We start from the raw sequence: 15,887 nt of genomic DNA, 5'->3' as shown, positions 1-15,887 counted from the left end.
TTAAAAAGATTTTATTTATTTATGAGACACACACACAGAGAAATGTAGAAACGTAGGCAGAGGGAGAAGCAGGTTCCATGCAGGGAGCCTGATGCGGGGCTTGATCCTGGGACCCCAGGATCATACCCTGGGCCGAAGGCAGGCGCTAAACTGCTGAGCCACCCAGGTGTCCCAGAATCTTTTTTAATTTTGATGAAATCCCAGTCATCTAACTTTTCCTATTTTTGACATATTTTCATAAATGGATGTCAGGGACTCTGACAGTAGTCTGACAGTTAATAAAAAGCTAAATAAATTTGTTAATTAAAAAGTGCTCTTTCAGAAATGTTTCTGAGTATCTGAAGTTAAACTCAGCCTGCTCCTGCCCATTGTGGTGATTACCTACCAAATGTTTCATCTGCAAATCCACTGCCACCTCCCATCTCACCCCAGATAGGACAAGGGTATATTCTGGAGAAGACTCAGCACTGCAGGAGGCTTTATTATTTGTAGTTCTGAATGGGAGGTTAGCTGAATGAGGATTCTAGGGCCCAGAGCCCCATAAGAACCTGCAGCCAAGGTGGTAAGAGTTCTGGGAGCCACCTCCTTCCTTTCTAGATAAGCCCAGTCTGGGCAACCAGCATCTCCTCTCTACAGACTTTCCCTGAAGCCCAAAGCTCTTTCCAGGGCAGCCCTATGACCAACCCTCCTTCCTGAGCCTTCCCCCTAAACCTTACCCAAGATGGTGCCTCTTCTAGAAAAAAAAGGCTGCAGATGGTAAAAGGTTACAGTCAACCTCAGATCCCTGATAAGGACAGTTGCTGGGTCTGGATTTACTTTGCACTGGGAACAGCCAGAGATCACTACACACATCCTTTCTATTCCTGTCCAAGGGAGCCAGAGTAGCTGCAGCCTCTCCCACTCATCAAAATTCGTGGGAAGGTGCTTCCTTTTCTCATATTCTTCTAGGACCATCACCCAAGGCAGCCCATACCTTCCAACCCCAGGTATTTCAGCACAGAAGGCCTGTTCACTCTGGTCAAATGCTTCAAAACAATGCAAAGATCATTCCATTATTCAAAATCTGTTTTGGGCTAGTTCACAAAGTAGTGCAGGAAGCTAAAACAAAGTCAGGAGTTTATAGCCTGAAATTACAGTTTTACAGCCTAGAAAGCAATCTGAAGTATATTATCTTATTTTTTTAAGTTTTTTTATTGATTGATTCATGAGAGGCAGAGACACAGGCAGAGGGAGAGACAGGCTCCCCACGGGGAGCCTGATCTGGGATCACACCCTGAGCCAGAGGCAGACGCTCAACCACTGAGCCACCCAAGCTTCCCTGTATTATCTTATTTGATTTGCTCCTTCCAACAGCCCCATGAGATAGATGCAATGAATATTATAATCCTCAAATGAGACACGGCATTAAAGTGTTTGTGAACTGGAAGGCCTTTCATATACAGGAATGCTTGCTTCGCCCAGGAAGAAATGAGAGAAGGTAAGTGACCTGCCCAAGGTCTTGGAGTTAAGAGGATTGCCAGGGCTCAAACCAGGACTTCTTGGCTTAAATATAGTGCTTCCCTATCTGTGCTGGCCCACAGGACTAAGTGACTCTGCACAGAGGACACCTGTACAATGGATACAGATACCTAACCCACCTGGCAGCTTAGAAATATTTGCCATCGGAGACAAGGCAGTGGATGTAGATGGTCTAGCAAAACTCATCACCATTTCCGTAGAAATAACTCAGTGTCCTTACCTCTGCTTGCAACATCAAATACACTTTCAGAAACTCTCAAGAAGAGCATGTGTTCACAGGTAATAAGCTGTCTATGAACAAAACGGCCGGGCACTGGAGCAGCTGTGCCAGCCCGAGTGTCAGGGACAACTAACCAATACAGAAAGATCCACATTCGTCACAAATGCTTCTCATTCCTATGAAACCAGGTGTCAGTCCCAAGAGGGGGTTAAAGGTGCTTCTGAAGAAATATTCCAGAGGCTTCTTTACTTTGGGCCACACTTCTCTACATTCATGGCTCCTCCCTAAGAAATACACACCACCTCGGAGGCCTTCTCTGACCTTGTTCTGACTACTCAGGCAATCAACCAGGAATGCTGAAACACCCTGAAATGGAAGAACTGACACTTGCTGACATGTTTGCTCCTCCCAGAACTCACTTGTCACAGACAGATGGAACATGCACCCCAGGCACGCCACTGAGCAAAGAAGATGCAGGCCCTGCCTTCCTGGGGCTTACCACCCACTGTCACTGTCACACAGCCTTCAGGAATCCTACCCTTCCCTCACTCCCCAGTCAGACTACACACTCTTCGTGAGCGAGAGCCATGTACTTTAATTTTCTAAAACACTCATCTTACACTAGACTCTCTACACAGCAAACTGATGAGCTGTAAGAGAATCTCTGACTCTACAATCCGGAGCACTTCTTCACTCAATCTCTCCAGTGCCATGTAAAATTATAATTTAAGGGATCCCTGGGTGGCGCAGCGGTTTGGTGCCTGCCTTTGGCCCAGGGCGCGATCCTGGAGACCTGGGATCGAATCCCACGTCGGGCTCCCGGTGCATGGAGCCTGCTTCTCCCTCTGCCTGTGTCTCTGCCTTTCTCTCTCTCTCTCTGTGACTATCATAAATAAATAAAAAAATTTAAAAAAAAATTATAATTTAAAATCCACAGTCTTGAACCTGAGATGTCAAAAGGTGCAGGAGAATGAGCCTGCAGCCTAAGGGGTAATATATCTAGAAGAGACCTGAGCCTCTGATGGGGAAGAGAGCTGGGGTAGGGGCAGGGGTGATGAACGCTCTCAATCTGCAAAGCTCCATCAGCCCACAGGAGAAACAGGTGCTTTACTATAGGAATTATGGTGCTAGTCCCAAGACTGTTAAAAAGACAAGTGCAGGGATGCCTGGGTGGCTCAGCGGTTGAGCGTCTGCCTTTGGCTCAGGGCATGATCCCAGGATCTGAGGATCGAGTCCCACATCTGCTTTTCCCTCTGCCTGTGTGTCTGCCTCTCTCTCTGTCTCTCTCATGAATAAATAAAACCTTTAAAAAAAAAAAAAAAAAACAAGTGCAAAGGGACTACCGAACAGCATCTTATCCTACTGTCAAAAGGAGACACGAAAACCACATTCCACAGGACCAATATACAAACCCAGTTAGCCAGCATGGGGTTAGCAAAGAACCTGGGTCAGAAGACCCATAACTAGGCTCAAATTCTGCCACTAGTCCAGCCAGATGCCACTGGGCAAGCTAGGTGCCCTCCCTGAGCCTCAAGGACCCCCTCTGGACCACGGGAACAGTAACCTCCACTTTGCCTCACAGAAATGCTGTGAGGCTCAGAAGAGACCTGTTCTATGAAAGCACTTGCGGAGATGCCCCACACCATAAATCCCAAGCAGTCTAGGAGGATATACAAACTCCAGAGGAGCATCTCCCATCAGCCCCGGAACCCTCATGGTTTCCTTCTTGCGCCCCCAAACCTGGGTTTTCATCTGTTCACATCCCTGATTTCAGAGAAATCACTCATCATCCACACCTCACAAAAGGCAGGTACACAAATTTCCAAATTCCAGTGTGACAAAAAGAGAAGGTAGCTATGTAACCATGTTACCTCCCTGCCTTGATGCACCTTGGGCCTCCCTTTACAAGACATGAACTACAGGGAAACCAATGACAAGGGGAAGGGACACACACTTTATGTCCTTTGTGGCTATCTTCTCCCCACTGCCAAGTCAGGTTCCCGGTGGGAGACTGCCAAACTGATCTAACAGGGACTCAGAGACAATACGGAGATAAGCGTTTGGGAGGGATTATACTTAGGCCACATTCCATAGCCTGAAAGAAATTACTACTAGCATGTATAATCAAAGGTTAACTGGCATAGAGACACCACCGCTCCTTGCTCTTCCCTGCCCCTCCAGCAACCTGTCTCCAAGCCAGGGTTTTCATTTGCTTGCTCAGTCCTCTAACCACCCATCCATCCAGTTAGGATGTGTGTAGCACCCTCCAAACAACCCTCTCTCAAGATTCTTGAGAAAGGGTTGGAGTGGGGGTGGGAAGGCAGGTGCATCACAAAGTTGTAAACTGTGGTGGTACCAGTGATGCAGAGGCTGGGGGGGAGGGGTGGGGTGGATCCTGGGCTCACACTCCAAGAACCAGCACCTCTGCCCATCAGGCCTGAGCCCAGCACAACCCGTTCTGGCTCTAGGCAGAGGGATGGCCCATCTTGCAGAGTCAAGCTTATTAAAAATGGCTTGGAAGATTAAACCTTAGAGCATCCACTGGTTGGCGGGTCTCAAGTTAAAACCCTAAGCTCGGAGAGGGAGAAATTCTAAGGCGACCGTGCATTTGGGGGCCATTATCAATAACTCACTGGCAAAAAGCCAGATCTGGATGGGTGCAAAGGGTGCTTCCGTCCCATCCGTCAAGCCAAGAACATCCTCTTCATTCTAGAAATGGAATCCACCCTATCACGAAACCCCACCATGTAGCAAAGCAGCCGGTGGAGGCCCACACCCCTGCCAGGCCCCTTCCCCCAGCAGCTCAACACCTAAGGCCAGTCCCAATCCACCCTGGGGACACACGTGATCAAGCGTGTGTGCCTCCCGCCCCCTACACTGGTAAGTCACGGCCCCAAATTCAGCCTGCAGTAGGGCAAAAGTCAAAGACTGAGGGAAGCACTTCCCCCCTTTCTCCTCTCCTGGCTTTGCTGTTGATGGCTGGTATTTAAAAAACACTGAATCAGGACACGGACACACGGAGGGAACGTAAACACACATGCTGGGACAGTCCCCGGAGGCCCGGAGGCCCGCGCTCCCAGCCGGACCCTTCCTCTGCGGCCTTTTACCGAAATGCAGCACCCTCCCTCCCCGCCTTTGGGTAAGAGAGTGTCAGAAAGCACGTCGTGAGTACACCTACCTGTCTATGCTCTGGGGCAACCTCACACTCATGGTTTCTCAGGGTCTCAGCAGAGCCAGGATCCTGCAGTTCTGACGTCCTGATCCGGGCTGAGTGGGCTGCAATGTTTAAGAACCGTGGGAGGAGGGCCTCCCCACCTCCGGGCCAGATGCTCGGTGCTCCCGGCCGGCTCTCAGGACCCTGGGAACCGAGGCTCCATCCTACTGGTGCCAGCGAGCATGCTGTCCTTTCTCAGCCCCCGGCCCCTCCCCCGTCGGAGAAAAAAACCGAAAGAAAAAAAAAAAAAAGAGGAAAAGCTATGACCTTCTTAGAAACCCAAAACCCAACCGCAAATCTCTTCAAGGTTAGCGCTCCGGGCTAAGGCATGAATCACCGAGGAGCGCGCCCTGCACCCGGCGGTCTTCAGGGCGGCCCACCGCCGCAGCCCATGCTCGGGGTCCCGGCCCGCGGGGCTGCTCCGGCAGGCGGGCCCCGGCCCCGCGCTGGGCAGCTCGGCGCCCGCCTCGCCAGGGCCGCGGAGGGCCGCTCCGAACCGGCGCGGGCGGGCGGGGGGGGGGGGGCAGGGAGGCCGGCGGATAACCGAGAGGAGGCACCGGCTCGCGCCGCGCCGCCACAGCCTTGCAAGTCCGGGCCGGGCCTGCGGCCTCGACAACCACCACCACCGCAGCGCTCACCGCGGAGCCCCCGCCTCACGCCCGCCGGGCCCCCGGCCTCCCCGTGCCCCGCGCCCCGGCCGCCATCAACCGCGGGCTCCGCTCTGCCCCGCGCCGCCCGCCTTCCCGCCCGCGCGGGGCCCGGCTCCGGCTCCCCTCCGCCCCGCGCGGCCCGCTCGCCCGCCGCCCTCGGCTCCGGCCCGGCGCGCGCGGAAGGCGGCTCGGCGGCTCCTTCCGGGCCCTTCCCCCTCGGCGCACCGCTCCTCCGGGCGCAGGCCCGGCCGGCCGCCCGTGCCCGCGCCGCCCCCTCCGGCCCCGCTCCGGCGGCGCGGCCCGCAGGCCTCTCCCCCGGGCCCGCCCCCCGCCGGCCCTCCTCTCCTCCCCTCCCCTCCCCTCCCCCTCCCCCTCCCCCTCCCCCGCGCCACTCCGGACCCTCCCCCCTTCCTGGGGCCCTCCCCCTCCCCTCCCCCTCCTGGGCGCTCCCCCTCCCTCTCGGCCCTCCCCCGGCCCTTCCCCCATCCGGGGCCTCCCCTCCCCTCCCCTCCCCTCCTCCGGGCCCCTCCCCTCCCCTCCCCTCCCCTCCCCTCGCCCTCCCCCCGCGGCCCCCAGCCCCTAGCGCGCCTGCCTCCCTCCGCGAGGCCTAGCCGGCCCCGGGCGCGGCGGGATCCCCGGCTTTTCCCGGCCCGGCCCGCCGGCCGCCCCGGCCCCGGCCCCGGCCCCGGCTCGCCCCGGCAGCGTGCGCCGCCCCCGCCGCCCCCCCTCCCCGGCCCGGGGCCGCCCCCCCTTTGTCTGTGTCCCTGCCCCCTGCCCGCCGGCCGGCCCCCTCCCCGCGGGCGCGCCTCTCTCCCGCGGCTCACTCCCTCCCCACCCCTGCGCTCACCTTCTCCTCCAGAAACCCGTGCGGCCTCCTTCCTGGGTGCCGGGAGCCCTTGGAACTGGTCGGCTCCCCGTGTTCTCCCCACGTCCGACAGCACCGCCTGGGGGGCTCACACCCCGGGCTCTGACCCTCCGCCGCTGCGCGGGGCACCTGGGTACCCGCCCGGGAGCGTTTCCCAACTCAATGAAGAGCCTCTCGAGGCCGATTCTGGTTTCATAAGCCCCTCTCATAGAATCACGGTTCCTAAATCTTTCCAAGGAACATGACATTAGTCAGAAGGTCCCTGCCGTTGTAGTTAAAAACAAGATAAAAAGGAAACTTTTTTATTAGGACGGGGGAATGAGCTCTGTCTTCTTGCCTAGGTAGAGGCGATGGTAAAATGCTCTGCAGGCGGTGCTGTGTTTGCTGTGCTCTCTCCCTCCCACACCACCTTGACTGTTCCTGGGGGAAGTGTATGTACAAGTACTCTGTCCTGACCCGCACATGACCGCGAGCCGCGTGGGGAGAGCTCAGTGACCCCAAATATGTTACCAGGGCCGGGTTTGCAAATTGCAAGAGGAAAAAGAACCTAATAAGCATTGGTTGACCATTGGAATAACCCAGGAGATTCCCCTAAATTATACCAGGTACAAGTTGACAAATAAAAGAAAGACCCACCGCCTTCTCCCCATCCCCACCACCTCCTAGATCAGAACTTGCAAAGACAGGTGAGGTGGTCCGCTGGCATCTGAAGCACCACGGTCCAAATTGCCATTGTCCTATTGTTTATTCTGTTCCCATATGACTCGCAGAGATGATTCTCCCAAGTGTGGACCCTCCCCTCTGTGCTGATAGATCAACCAGTGATCAACAAACATTGATTGTGCTTTCTTAATACATGGAATATTTCTCTTTTTTAAAGATTGATTGATTTATTTATTTATTTATTTATTTATTTATTTATTTATTTATTTATTCATGAGAGACAGAGAGAGAGAGAGAGAGAGAGGCAGAGATACAGGCAGAGGGAGAAGCAGGCTCCTTGCAGGGATCCCGATGTGGGACTCGATCCTTGGACTCCAGGATCACGCCCTGAGCCGAAGACAGATGCTCAATCGCTGAGCCACCCAGGCGTCCCACATGGAATATTTCAAAATAATTTTGTGCATGTGTTTTATTACATACCTTATGAAACATTCCCTAGAGTAGGAATATTAAAAGATCAAAATAAAGATGAAGTACATTTTTTTAAAGTAGGGTCCACTTGCAGCATGGAGCCCAATGTAGGGCCTGAGCCCCCAATCCGAAATCAAGACCTGAGCTGAGATCGAATCTGGAGCTCAACCAACTGAGTCACCCAGACGTCCCAAGAGGAAGTACATTTTTAAATTCATACTTAAATTTAAATTCATACTTAGTTAATCTTATTGGCTGTCATAACTAGAAGAGATACTCTTCAAAGAGATAGATTAAAATGGAAGAAATGCATCCTTGATTGTATTTATTAAATCATGCATTCATTTTCCCATCCATTCACCACAAAGCAAAGGTTTTCATTGAAATTCAACTAGTAAATTCACATTTTAAGTCAATTAGTCCTTGAATGATAGGAAGGTGTTGGATTTTATAATTTTAACAAGTGGGACCAAACTCTCTAAGAAGTTTCATTTAAAACAGATTTTTAGGGAATCAGCGGTTTAGCACCTGCCTTCAGCCCAGGGCGTGATCCCGGGGTCCCAGTATCAAGTCCCACATCGGGCTCCCCTGCCTGGGGTCTGCTGCTCCCTCTGCCTGTCTGCCCCCCTCCCCCGCCCCGTGTCTCTCATGAATAAACAAATAAAATCTTTAAAAATTTTTCGAATTCGATTTCTTAGTTTTTCAAATGTACACATAAAAGTGTTACAGCTAATGGGAGGGACACCTGCCTGACCGTGCAGCTCATGATCTCAGGGTTGTGAGTTAGAACCCCACGTTGGGCATAGAGTTTACTTAATAAAAAAATATTTTTAAAAAGCTTTTACAGGTGACACACATTTTTTTTGATAAATAAATTTTTAAAATCACGATATTGGGAACATTGGTAGTCATACATTTTCTAACCATTTTCTCTATATGTGTGACTTTCTTTAGAAAAGCCATGACTCTCACTCATTAAAAGACCATCATGTTCACTTTGAAGGAATAGATTAAGTGGATTGTTGTTTGTTTTTGAAATCAGTGCTACTAACCTCTTGCCAGCTAATCCTCAACACAGGATGTTGTAAAGTAAAAAGTGTATCTCCTCTGTGTTCAATATCTCTTGTTGGGCCTCCCCCTGGAGATAACCAGACAATCTGCAGAACAAGGATTTTCATGGTCATTCTCCCTTTCTTTACCAAGAAATGTCAAAACAATAAAAATAAAAAAAAAAGAAATGTCAAATTTGTAGCAATTAACAGGCTTGTTTTTATCTGGTGACTGGCATTACATTGTAAAGAAAATGAATGTCTGAACTGTATGTGGCATTACCCCTCGTTCCTGAAAACATCTCACTCACTGCACTAAACGTGACAGATGATTTCTGAAGCACTGGCCCAGAGAGAGTGCTAGGTCGGCTGGTAGGTTAAAGATGGGTATTGGTAAAGCTTAAACAATTATTTTTGCTCTAGTTAAATACTTCTGTGCATGCATACTTAAATATTTTTCTTGTGCACATCTGAGCACCTCTTTGTACACTCTACTCCACTTTGAAGTCTATGGAGAAGGGGGATGGCTTTAGCGGGATAGAGTTGCCTGCAGTCAACTGGCCACTTAAGCAAATTGCAAGTCTCGGTTTAGAAATAAGACATAGAATATTAAATTGGGGCCAAGACAGACTATGTGGCAGGAATCTGGAAGCAGCGGTTGGTTAATGGAAAGAGCACTAGAGTAGGAGTCTAAAGAAGTGAGTTTTCGGGGCATGTATCCCTTTTTAGCTCTGGACCTACTGTTTGCTGGTTATAAGGATTGAATAAGATCAAGCATGGGCTCTGTACCCTATAGAGTTCTGGACAGAAAAAATCAGGATAAACATTAAGAAATGATGTCCTGAATTGACATAGTCCTCTAAACTTTTTTTCCCACAGAACTCTGTTAATAAATGAATCCTTGCCTGTGCCCCACATCCTGTGGGATAGGCAGGATATTAGTTGTTATGTTACATTCATTCATTTATGCTTAAGGAAACTATGGCAGAGACAGGTTTTAGGTGATTTGCATGAAATTTCATTAATTGGTAGATTGAAGCTAGAATTCATACCTCTTCATTTTTAGCTGTGAGAAGCAAAAGAAAACCACAGGTTTGGGCAGCTTTTATCTGGTGGGAAAGATTCTAGAAACAATATTTAACTGAATAGCTGAGGGAGAGCCGTGATACAGAACCCTGTGTGGTTTGGAGCATAAGTTCTAGAGAATCATCTTCAAGGGCAGGTATCCTCAGTCCAAAACAGGTGTGTCCTCAAGAGTGATGGCTCCAGGTTGCAGCCATTCCTCTGGCATGCTGTTAGAAGACAGGCCTAGCAAGACAACAACACCATGGAAGGCAGAGTGATGACCTTTTTTTTTTTTTTAAGATTTCATTTATTTATTCATGAGAGACACACAGAGAGAGGCAGAGACATAGGCAGAGGGAGAAGCAGGCTCTCTGAGGAGAGCCCGATACAGGACTCGATCCCAGGACCCAGGGATCACGACCCGAGCTGAAGGCAGACGCTCAACCATTGAGCCACCCAGGCATCCCGAGTACCACCGTTTATTTTAGACCTTTTATCCCTCTTCAACCTTTGTCTACTGGAAAGATGATGTGCAAAGGCTTGCTTGGCTAAAGTATTGCTAGCCCTAAGACTGAGACTTATTTTTCAGCCGATCTAGATTCCTCTAGAGTGCTTCTGGGTGGCCAGAATAACCAATATTAAACCCGTGTGACAGAGAGCATTTAACTGTCACTCAATATTCTGTTCCTTCGACCTGATGTGCTCCCAATAACATTTTATTATAAAGTAACAATAATACCCAAACCATGTATAGTGCTTACTATAAACATCATTCTACACAAACTGCAAATCCTCTTGAGCAACCTTTTGAGGCAGTAATTATTACTCCCATTTTCAGATGGGACATGAAGCCCAGAGAGGTACAATAGCTGGCTTAGGGTTGCAGAGCTGGAACCCAGGCGGTACAGCTCCAGAGTCTGTGCTTCTCTGTCACCCGTACTGCCTTGATGTCCTAGGCATGGTGCCAGCTCTGCAGGAAAAGATAAAACCAAAGGCAGAAACGCAGAGGCAGAAGCTTCTCAGAAAGATGGAAGAGGACAGCTTCAGTGAAGAGACTGGCGTGGGTGTTGCTGGACGAGGAGGCCCGCCCCGCACGGTCCCCTTGCCCACCGGGCAGTGACCAGCAGATCTTGCCTTCGGGCTCTCAGTTCTGTTGGCCCTTGAGACGTGACACCCAGAAACTTGCCCACTTGTCACTTCTGAAGATTTCAAGGCCTTGAGTGAAGAAGGGGCTTCTCACCTTAACTCCCAGGGAGGTAGGTCAGTGTTGCCTGGGGGGTCACCTCCCGGTTGTGCACTCCAACCTGCAAGCTTGGTACCTTGCTGTCTGTGGTTACTTAGAGACCAACTCGCTCCCACTGACACCCCTGGTAACTGAGACGAACTGAATAACAGGGAAGGTGCCAAGATATGTTATAAGGGAAAATGTGTGAAAGAAAACCAGTTTTAGATTGAAGGCTAATATTTTGGGAAGTTGGGTGTGTTTGTGTGTGTGTGTTTTTTTTCTCTGTATAAAAAAAAGTTCCCAGGATCAAAGATGAGCTACAAAAAAGGTGAGATTCCTGTGGGGAAGGTAATTTTTATTTTATTTATTATTTATTATATTTTTAGTTAGTTTTTAAAGATTTATTTATTCATGAGAGACAGAGAAAGAGAGGCAGAGACACAAATAGAGGGAGAAGCAGGCTTCATGCAGGGAGCCCCATGGAGGACTCAATCGTGGGACCCCGGGGTCATGCCCTGAGCCAAAGGCAGACGCTCAACCGCTGGGCTACCCAGGCATCCCAGGAAGGTAATTTTAAAAAACTGCCCAGGGGATCCCTGGGTGGCTCAGCGGTTTGGCGCCTGCCTTTGGCCCAGGGTGCAATCCTGGAGTCCCGGGATTGAGTCCCACGTCAGGCTCCTGGCATGGAGCCTGCTTCTCCCTCTGCCTGTGTCTCTGCCTCTCTCTCTCTCTATGTCTATTGTGAATAAATAAATAAAATCTTAAAAAATAATAAAAATAAAAATAAATAATAAATAAAAAGCTGCCCAAAGCTTGCTTTAAAAACCAAAAAATGTTCTTAAATTTAAAAAAATTGACATATAATACATTTTTTATATTTAAAATGTACAACTTGATAAGTCTTGACACAGATAACGTAAAACACTACAATCAAGATAATGAATTTATTTATTACCTTGAAGCTTGCTTTTGCTCCTTCCTGGTTTTTCCCTTCTACTCCTTCCCACTGGCCCCCCCTTTGCCCCCCTAGTTCCTGGGCAATCACAGGTCTACTTTTTGTTCTTGTAGATTCCTTTGCATTTTTAAGAATTTTACATAAATGAAATCATGAACTACATATTCTTTTCTGTATGACTTCTTTTACTCAGCATATTTCCAGATTCATCTATGTTGTTGAGTATATCAATTTATTGCTGAATGGTATTTTTTCAATTTCCTTTTTTTTTTTAAAGATTTTATTTATTTATTTGGCAGAGAGAGAGAGAGAGAGAAAACAGAAGCAGGGAGAGTGGCAGACGGAGGGGGGAAGCAGACTCCCCATGGAGCAGAGAACCCGACATGGGGTTTGATCCCAGGACCCTGATCTGAAGACAGATATTTAACTGACTGAGCCACTCAGGTGCCCCAAATTTCTTTTTTTATTTAAGTTTTATTGGCTTAAGTAATCCCTGAATCCAACATGGGGCTCAAATCCACAATCCCAAAATCAAGAGTCACATATTCCTCCAACTAAGCCAGCCAGGTGCCCCTAAAATTTCAATTTTTTAAAAAGATTTTATTTATTTATTTATTCATGAGAGACACACAGAGAGAGAGGCAGAGACACAGGCAGAGGGAGAAGCAGGCTTCATGCAGGGAGTCCGACGTGGGACATGATCCCAGGTCTCCAGGATCACACCCTGGGCTGAAGGCGGCACTAAACTGCTGAGCCACTGGGGTTGCCCCAAATTTTCAATTTTTAATTGTTTACTGCTAATACATAGAAATAGACTAATTTTTAAATATTGATCTTATATTCTGCAATCTTGCTAAAACCACTCATTAGTTGTAGTAGGTATTTTGTAGATTCCATCAGATTTTCTGTATAGATAAGCATACTGTCTGAGATTAAAGACAATTTTACTCCTTCCTAATATGCATTTCTTTAATTTTTTTCTTGTCTTATTGCACTAGCTAGAACCTCCAGTGCAATGCTGATAGAACTAGTAAGAGCACACTTCTCTGTCTTGTTTCTGATCTTTGGAGGAAGGTATTTGTTTTTACACCATTACATATATGATGCTATTTTCATAGGTGATCTTCTATCAGATTATGGAAGTCCCCATTTATTCCTAGTGTGCTGAGAGTTGGCTTTTGTTTTTATTATTTTTTAAATTTTATTTAAAAAAAATTTTTTTTAAAGATTTTATTTAGGGCAGCCCAAGTGGCTCAGCAGTTTAGCGCCACCTTCAGCCCAGGGCCTGATCCCGGAGACCCGGGATTGAGTCCCATGTCAGCTTCCTGCATGGAGCCTGCTTCTCCCTCTGCCTGTGTCTCTGCCTTTCTCTCTGTGTCTCTCATGAATAAATAAAATCTTGAGACACAGAGAGAAAGGCAGAGACACAGGCAGAGGGAGAAGCAGGCTTCATGCAGGGAGCCCGATGTGGGACTCCATCCTGGGTCTCCAGGATCACGCTCTGAGCCAAAGGCAGACGCTCAACTGCTGAGCCATCCAGGTGTCCCTATTTTTTTAATTTTAAAATCAAGAATAGATGTTGTTTGTATTTTATCAAGTTCCTTTTCTGGATTGATTGAGATGATTATATTTTTTTTTAGAGTTGCTTCATGTTGTGGATTTTCTTTTTTAAATTTTCTATTTTTTTAAGATTTTATTTATTTATTTGAGAGAGAGAGAGAATGAGATATCATGAGCAGGAGGGAAAGGTAGAGGGAGAAGCAGACTCCCTGCTGAGCAGGGAGCCCGACTCTTGCCAATCCCAGAACGCAGGGATCATGACCTGAGGCAAAAGCAGAGGCTTAACCGACTGAGCCACCCAGGCACCCTAGATTGTACATTTTCAATGTTGAACCAGCCTTGAATTTCTGGGATAAACCTCACCTGGTTATGATGTTAACCTTTTATTTATTATTTGATTTGCTAACATTTTATTAAGAATTGTTACATCCATGTTCATGAAAGATATTAGTCTGTCACTTTCTTTTATTGTAATGTCCTGTCTGGCTTTGGATAACCCTGGCTTCATCGAATGGGTTGGGAAGAATTTCCTCCTCTTCAATTTTCTGAAAGAGTTTGTGTAGAATTGGCATTATTTCTTCTTTATTTTTTATTTTTTTTATTTCTTCTTTTAATGGGTTATAGAATACCCCCAATGAAGCCATTTGGACCTGGAATTTTCTTTGTGGGACGGTTTGTACCTACAAATTCAATCTTTTTATTTAAAAAAAAAGAAGGGATCCTTGGGTGGCTCAGTGGTTTGGCGCCTGCCTCTGGCCCAGGGTGTGATCCTTGAGTCCTGGGACTGAGTCCCACATTGGGCTCCCTGCATGGAGCCTGCTTCTCCCTCTGTCTGTGTCTCTGCCTCTCTCTCTCTCAATCTCTCTCTCTGTGTGTCTCTCATGAATAAATAAATAAAATCTTAAAAAAATAGATAAAATTAAAAAAAGAAGAAGCTTTGTGCAGTGGCATTATTGTAGCCAATGAGGTTTATCCAGGGCACGATTATTGCTAATTGAAAAAAAAGAGAGAACGAGATGCCATGCTAACACCAATCAAAAGAAAGTAGGAGTAGCTATATTAATTTCAGACAAAACGAACTTCAGAGCAAGGAAACTTATCAGAGATCAAGACGGGTATTATGTGATGATAAAAGAGTCAACATTCCAAGAAGCCATAACAACCCTTATATGTATGTGTCTAACAACATAGTGTCAAAATATATAAGGCAAAAAACTGATAGAACTGCAAAGAGAAATATATTAATTCACTATTATAGTTGAAGACTTTACACTCCTCTGTCACAAATGGACAGATCCAACAGGCAGAAAATCAGTAAGGATATAGTTGACCTCAACAGCACTATCAATCAACTCGATATAATGACATCTATAGACCATTTCATCCAACAACAGGAGATTACACATTCTTCTTAAGCTCATATGAGACATTTACCACAGTAGACCACATTCTGGGCCATAAGACACACTTTAACAAGTTTTTGAAGGATAAAAATCATACAATGTTTGCTCTTAGATCCCAATGAAATTATTTTTTTAAAGATTTTATTTATTTATTCATGAGAGACAGAGAGAGAGAGAGAGAGAGAGAGAGAGAGAGAGAGAGAGAGAGAGGCAGAGACACAGGCAGAGGGAGAAGCAGGCTCCATGCAGGGAGCTGGACATGGGACTCAATCATCCCGGGTCTCCAGGATCACGCCCTGGGCTGAAGGTGGCGCTAAACTGCTGAGTCACCCGGGCTGCCCAATCCCAATAAAATTAAATTAGAAATTAATAATTGATAGGTAGCTAGAAAATCCCCAAATGTTTGGAAATTTAATAATACACTTCGATTTTTTTTTAAAGATTTGTAAATTTATTTACTCATGAGAGACACAGAGAGAGCGGCAGAGACATAGAGGGAGAAGCAGGCTGCCCGAGGGGAGCCCAATGCAGGACCTGATCCCAGGCCCCCCGGGGATCATGCCCTGAGCTGATGGCAGATGCTCAACCCCTGAGCCACCCAAGCATCCCAACAATATGCTTCTAAATAACAGGTCAAAGAGGAAGTCTCGAGATAAATTTTAAAATATTCTGGATTAAATAAAAATACAATTCATCAAAATTTGTGGAATCCAGCAAAAGTGGTTCTTAAAGAGAAATTTATAGCATTGAATACATTTTTTAGAAAAGTATATCTAGAATCAATAATCTAAGATTCCACCTTAGGAAACTAGAAGAAGAGCAAATTAAATCCAAAATGAGCAAAAGAAAATAAATAATAAAAATTAGAGCAGAAATAATGAAATTGAAAATAGGAAATCAGTAGAGAAAATAAACCCCAAATCTGGTTCTTTGAAATGATCAATAAAATTGATAAGCCCTTAGCCAGGCTAAATTAGAAAAAAAAGCGAGATGACAAAGTTACTAATATCAGAAATGAAAGAGGGGCAT

General features: G+C 47.1%; 2 protein-coding genes and 1 pseudogene across 7 annotated transcripts in view; 2 read left to right on the top strand and 1 right to left on the bottom strand.

The window, feature by feature from the left end:
• The window catches only part of ARHGEF11 (Rho guanine nucleotide exchange factor 11), an 88,109-nt gene extending 81,323 nt beyond the window's left edge, over positions 1-6,786 (bottom strand). For 2 of the 6 annotated variants that reach the window (XM_055323664.1, XM_055323670.1), the window contains exon 1: positions 4,917-5,349. In XM_055323664.1, coding sequence (XP_055179639.1) covers positions 4,917-4,948 — 32 coding nt within the window. In that variant the 5' untranslated portion in view covers positions 4,949-5,349. Of the gene's footprint in view, positions 1-4,916; positions 5,350-6,449 lie in introns of those variants that run through there. The other 4 variants (XM_055323667.1, XM_055323666.1, XM_055323665.1 and 1 more) reach the window with 3 other exon arrangements.
• LOC129509028 (proline-rich protein 2-like) lies at positions 5,281-6,573 on the top strand. Its single transcript, XM_055324380.1, has 2 exons — positions 5,281-5,921; positions 6,462-6,573. Exons 1-2 carry the CDS (start codon positions 5,281-5,283, stop codon positions 6,571-6,573), a joined length of 753 nt encoding a protein of 250 aa, XP_055180355.1.
• A 7,602-nt stretch (positions 6,787-14,388) lies between the features above and the next one.
• LOC129509168 (U4 spliceosomal RNA) lies at positions 14,389-14,461 on the top strand (annotated as a pseudogene).
• The last annotated feature ends 1,426 nt before the right edge of the window (positions 14,462-15,887 follow it).

This window comes from Nyctereutes procyonoides, unplaced genomic scaffold (genome assembly GCF_905146905.1).
Source record: "Nyctereutes procyonoides isolate TBG_1078 unplaced genomic scaffold, NYPRO_anot_genome, whole genome shotgun sequence".
In the NCBI taxonomy this organism is placed as follows: Eukaryota; Metazoa; Chordata; class Mammalia; order Carnivora; family Canidae; genus Nyctereutes; species Nyctereutes procyonoides.
Note: the sequence above shows the minus strand (reverse complement) of the source record. Positions and strands in the feature narration are given on the sequence as shown.

What these genes read in the sequence shown, in the direction of transcription:
- LOC129509028 (XM_055324380.1), top strand. Translation starts at nt 5,281, where the DNA reads ATGAATCACCGAGGAGCGCGCCCTGCACCCGGCGGTCTTCAGGGCGGC. An exon ending in CCCGCAGGCCTCTCCCCCGG is followed by an intron (nt 5,922 to 6,461) that starts GCCCGCCCCCCG and finishes CTTCTCCTCCAG; the next exon opens with AAACCCGTGCGGCCTCCTTC.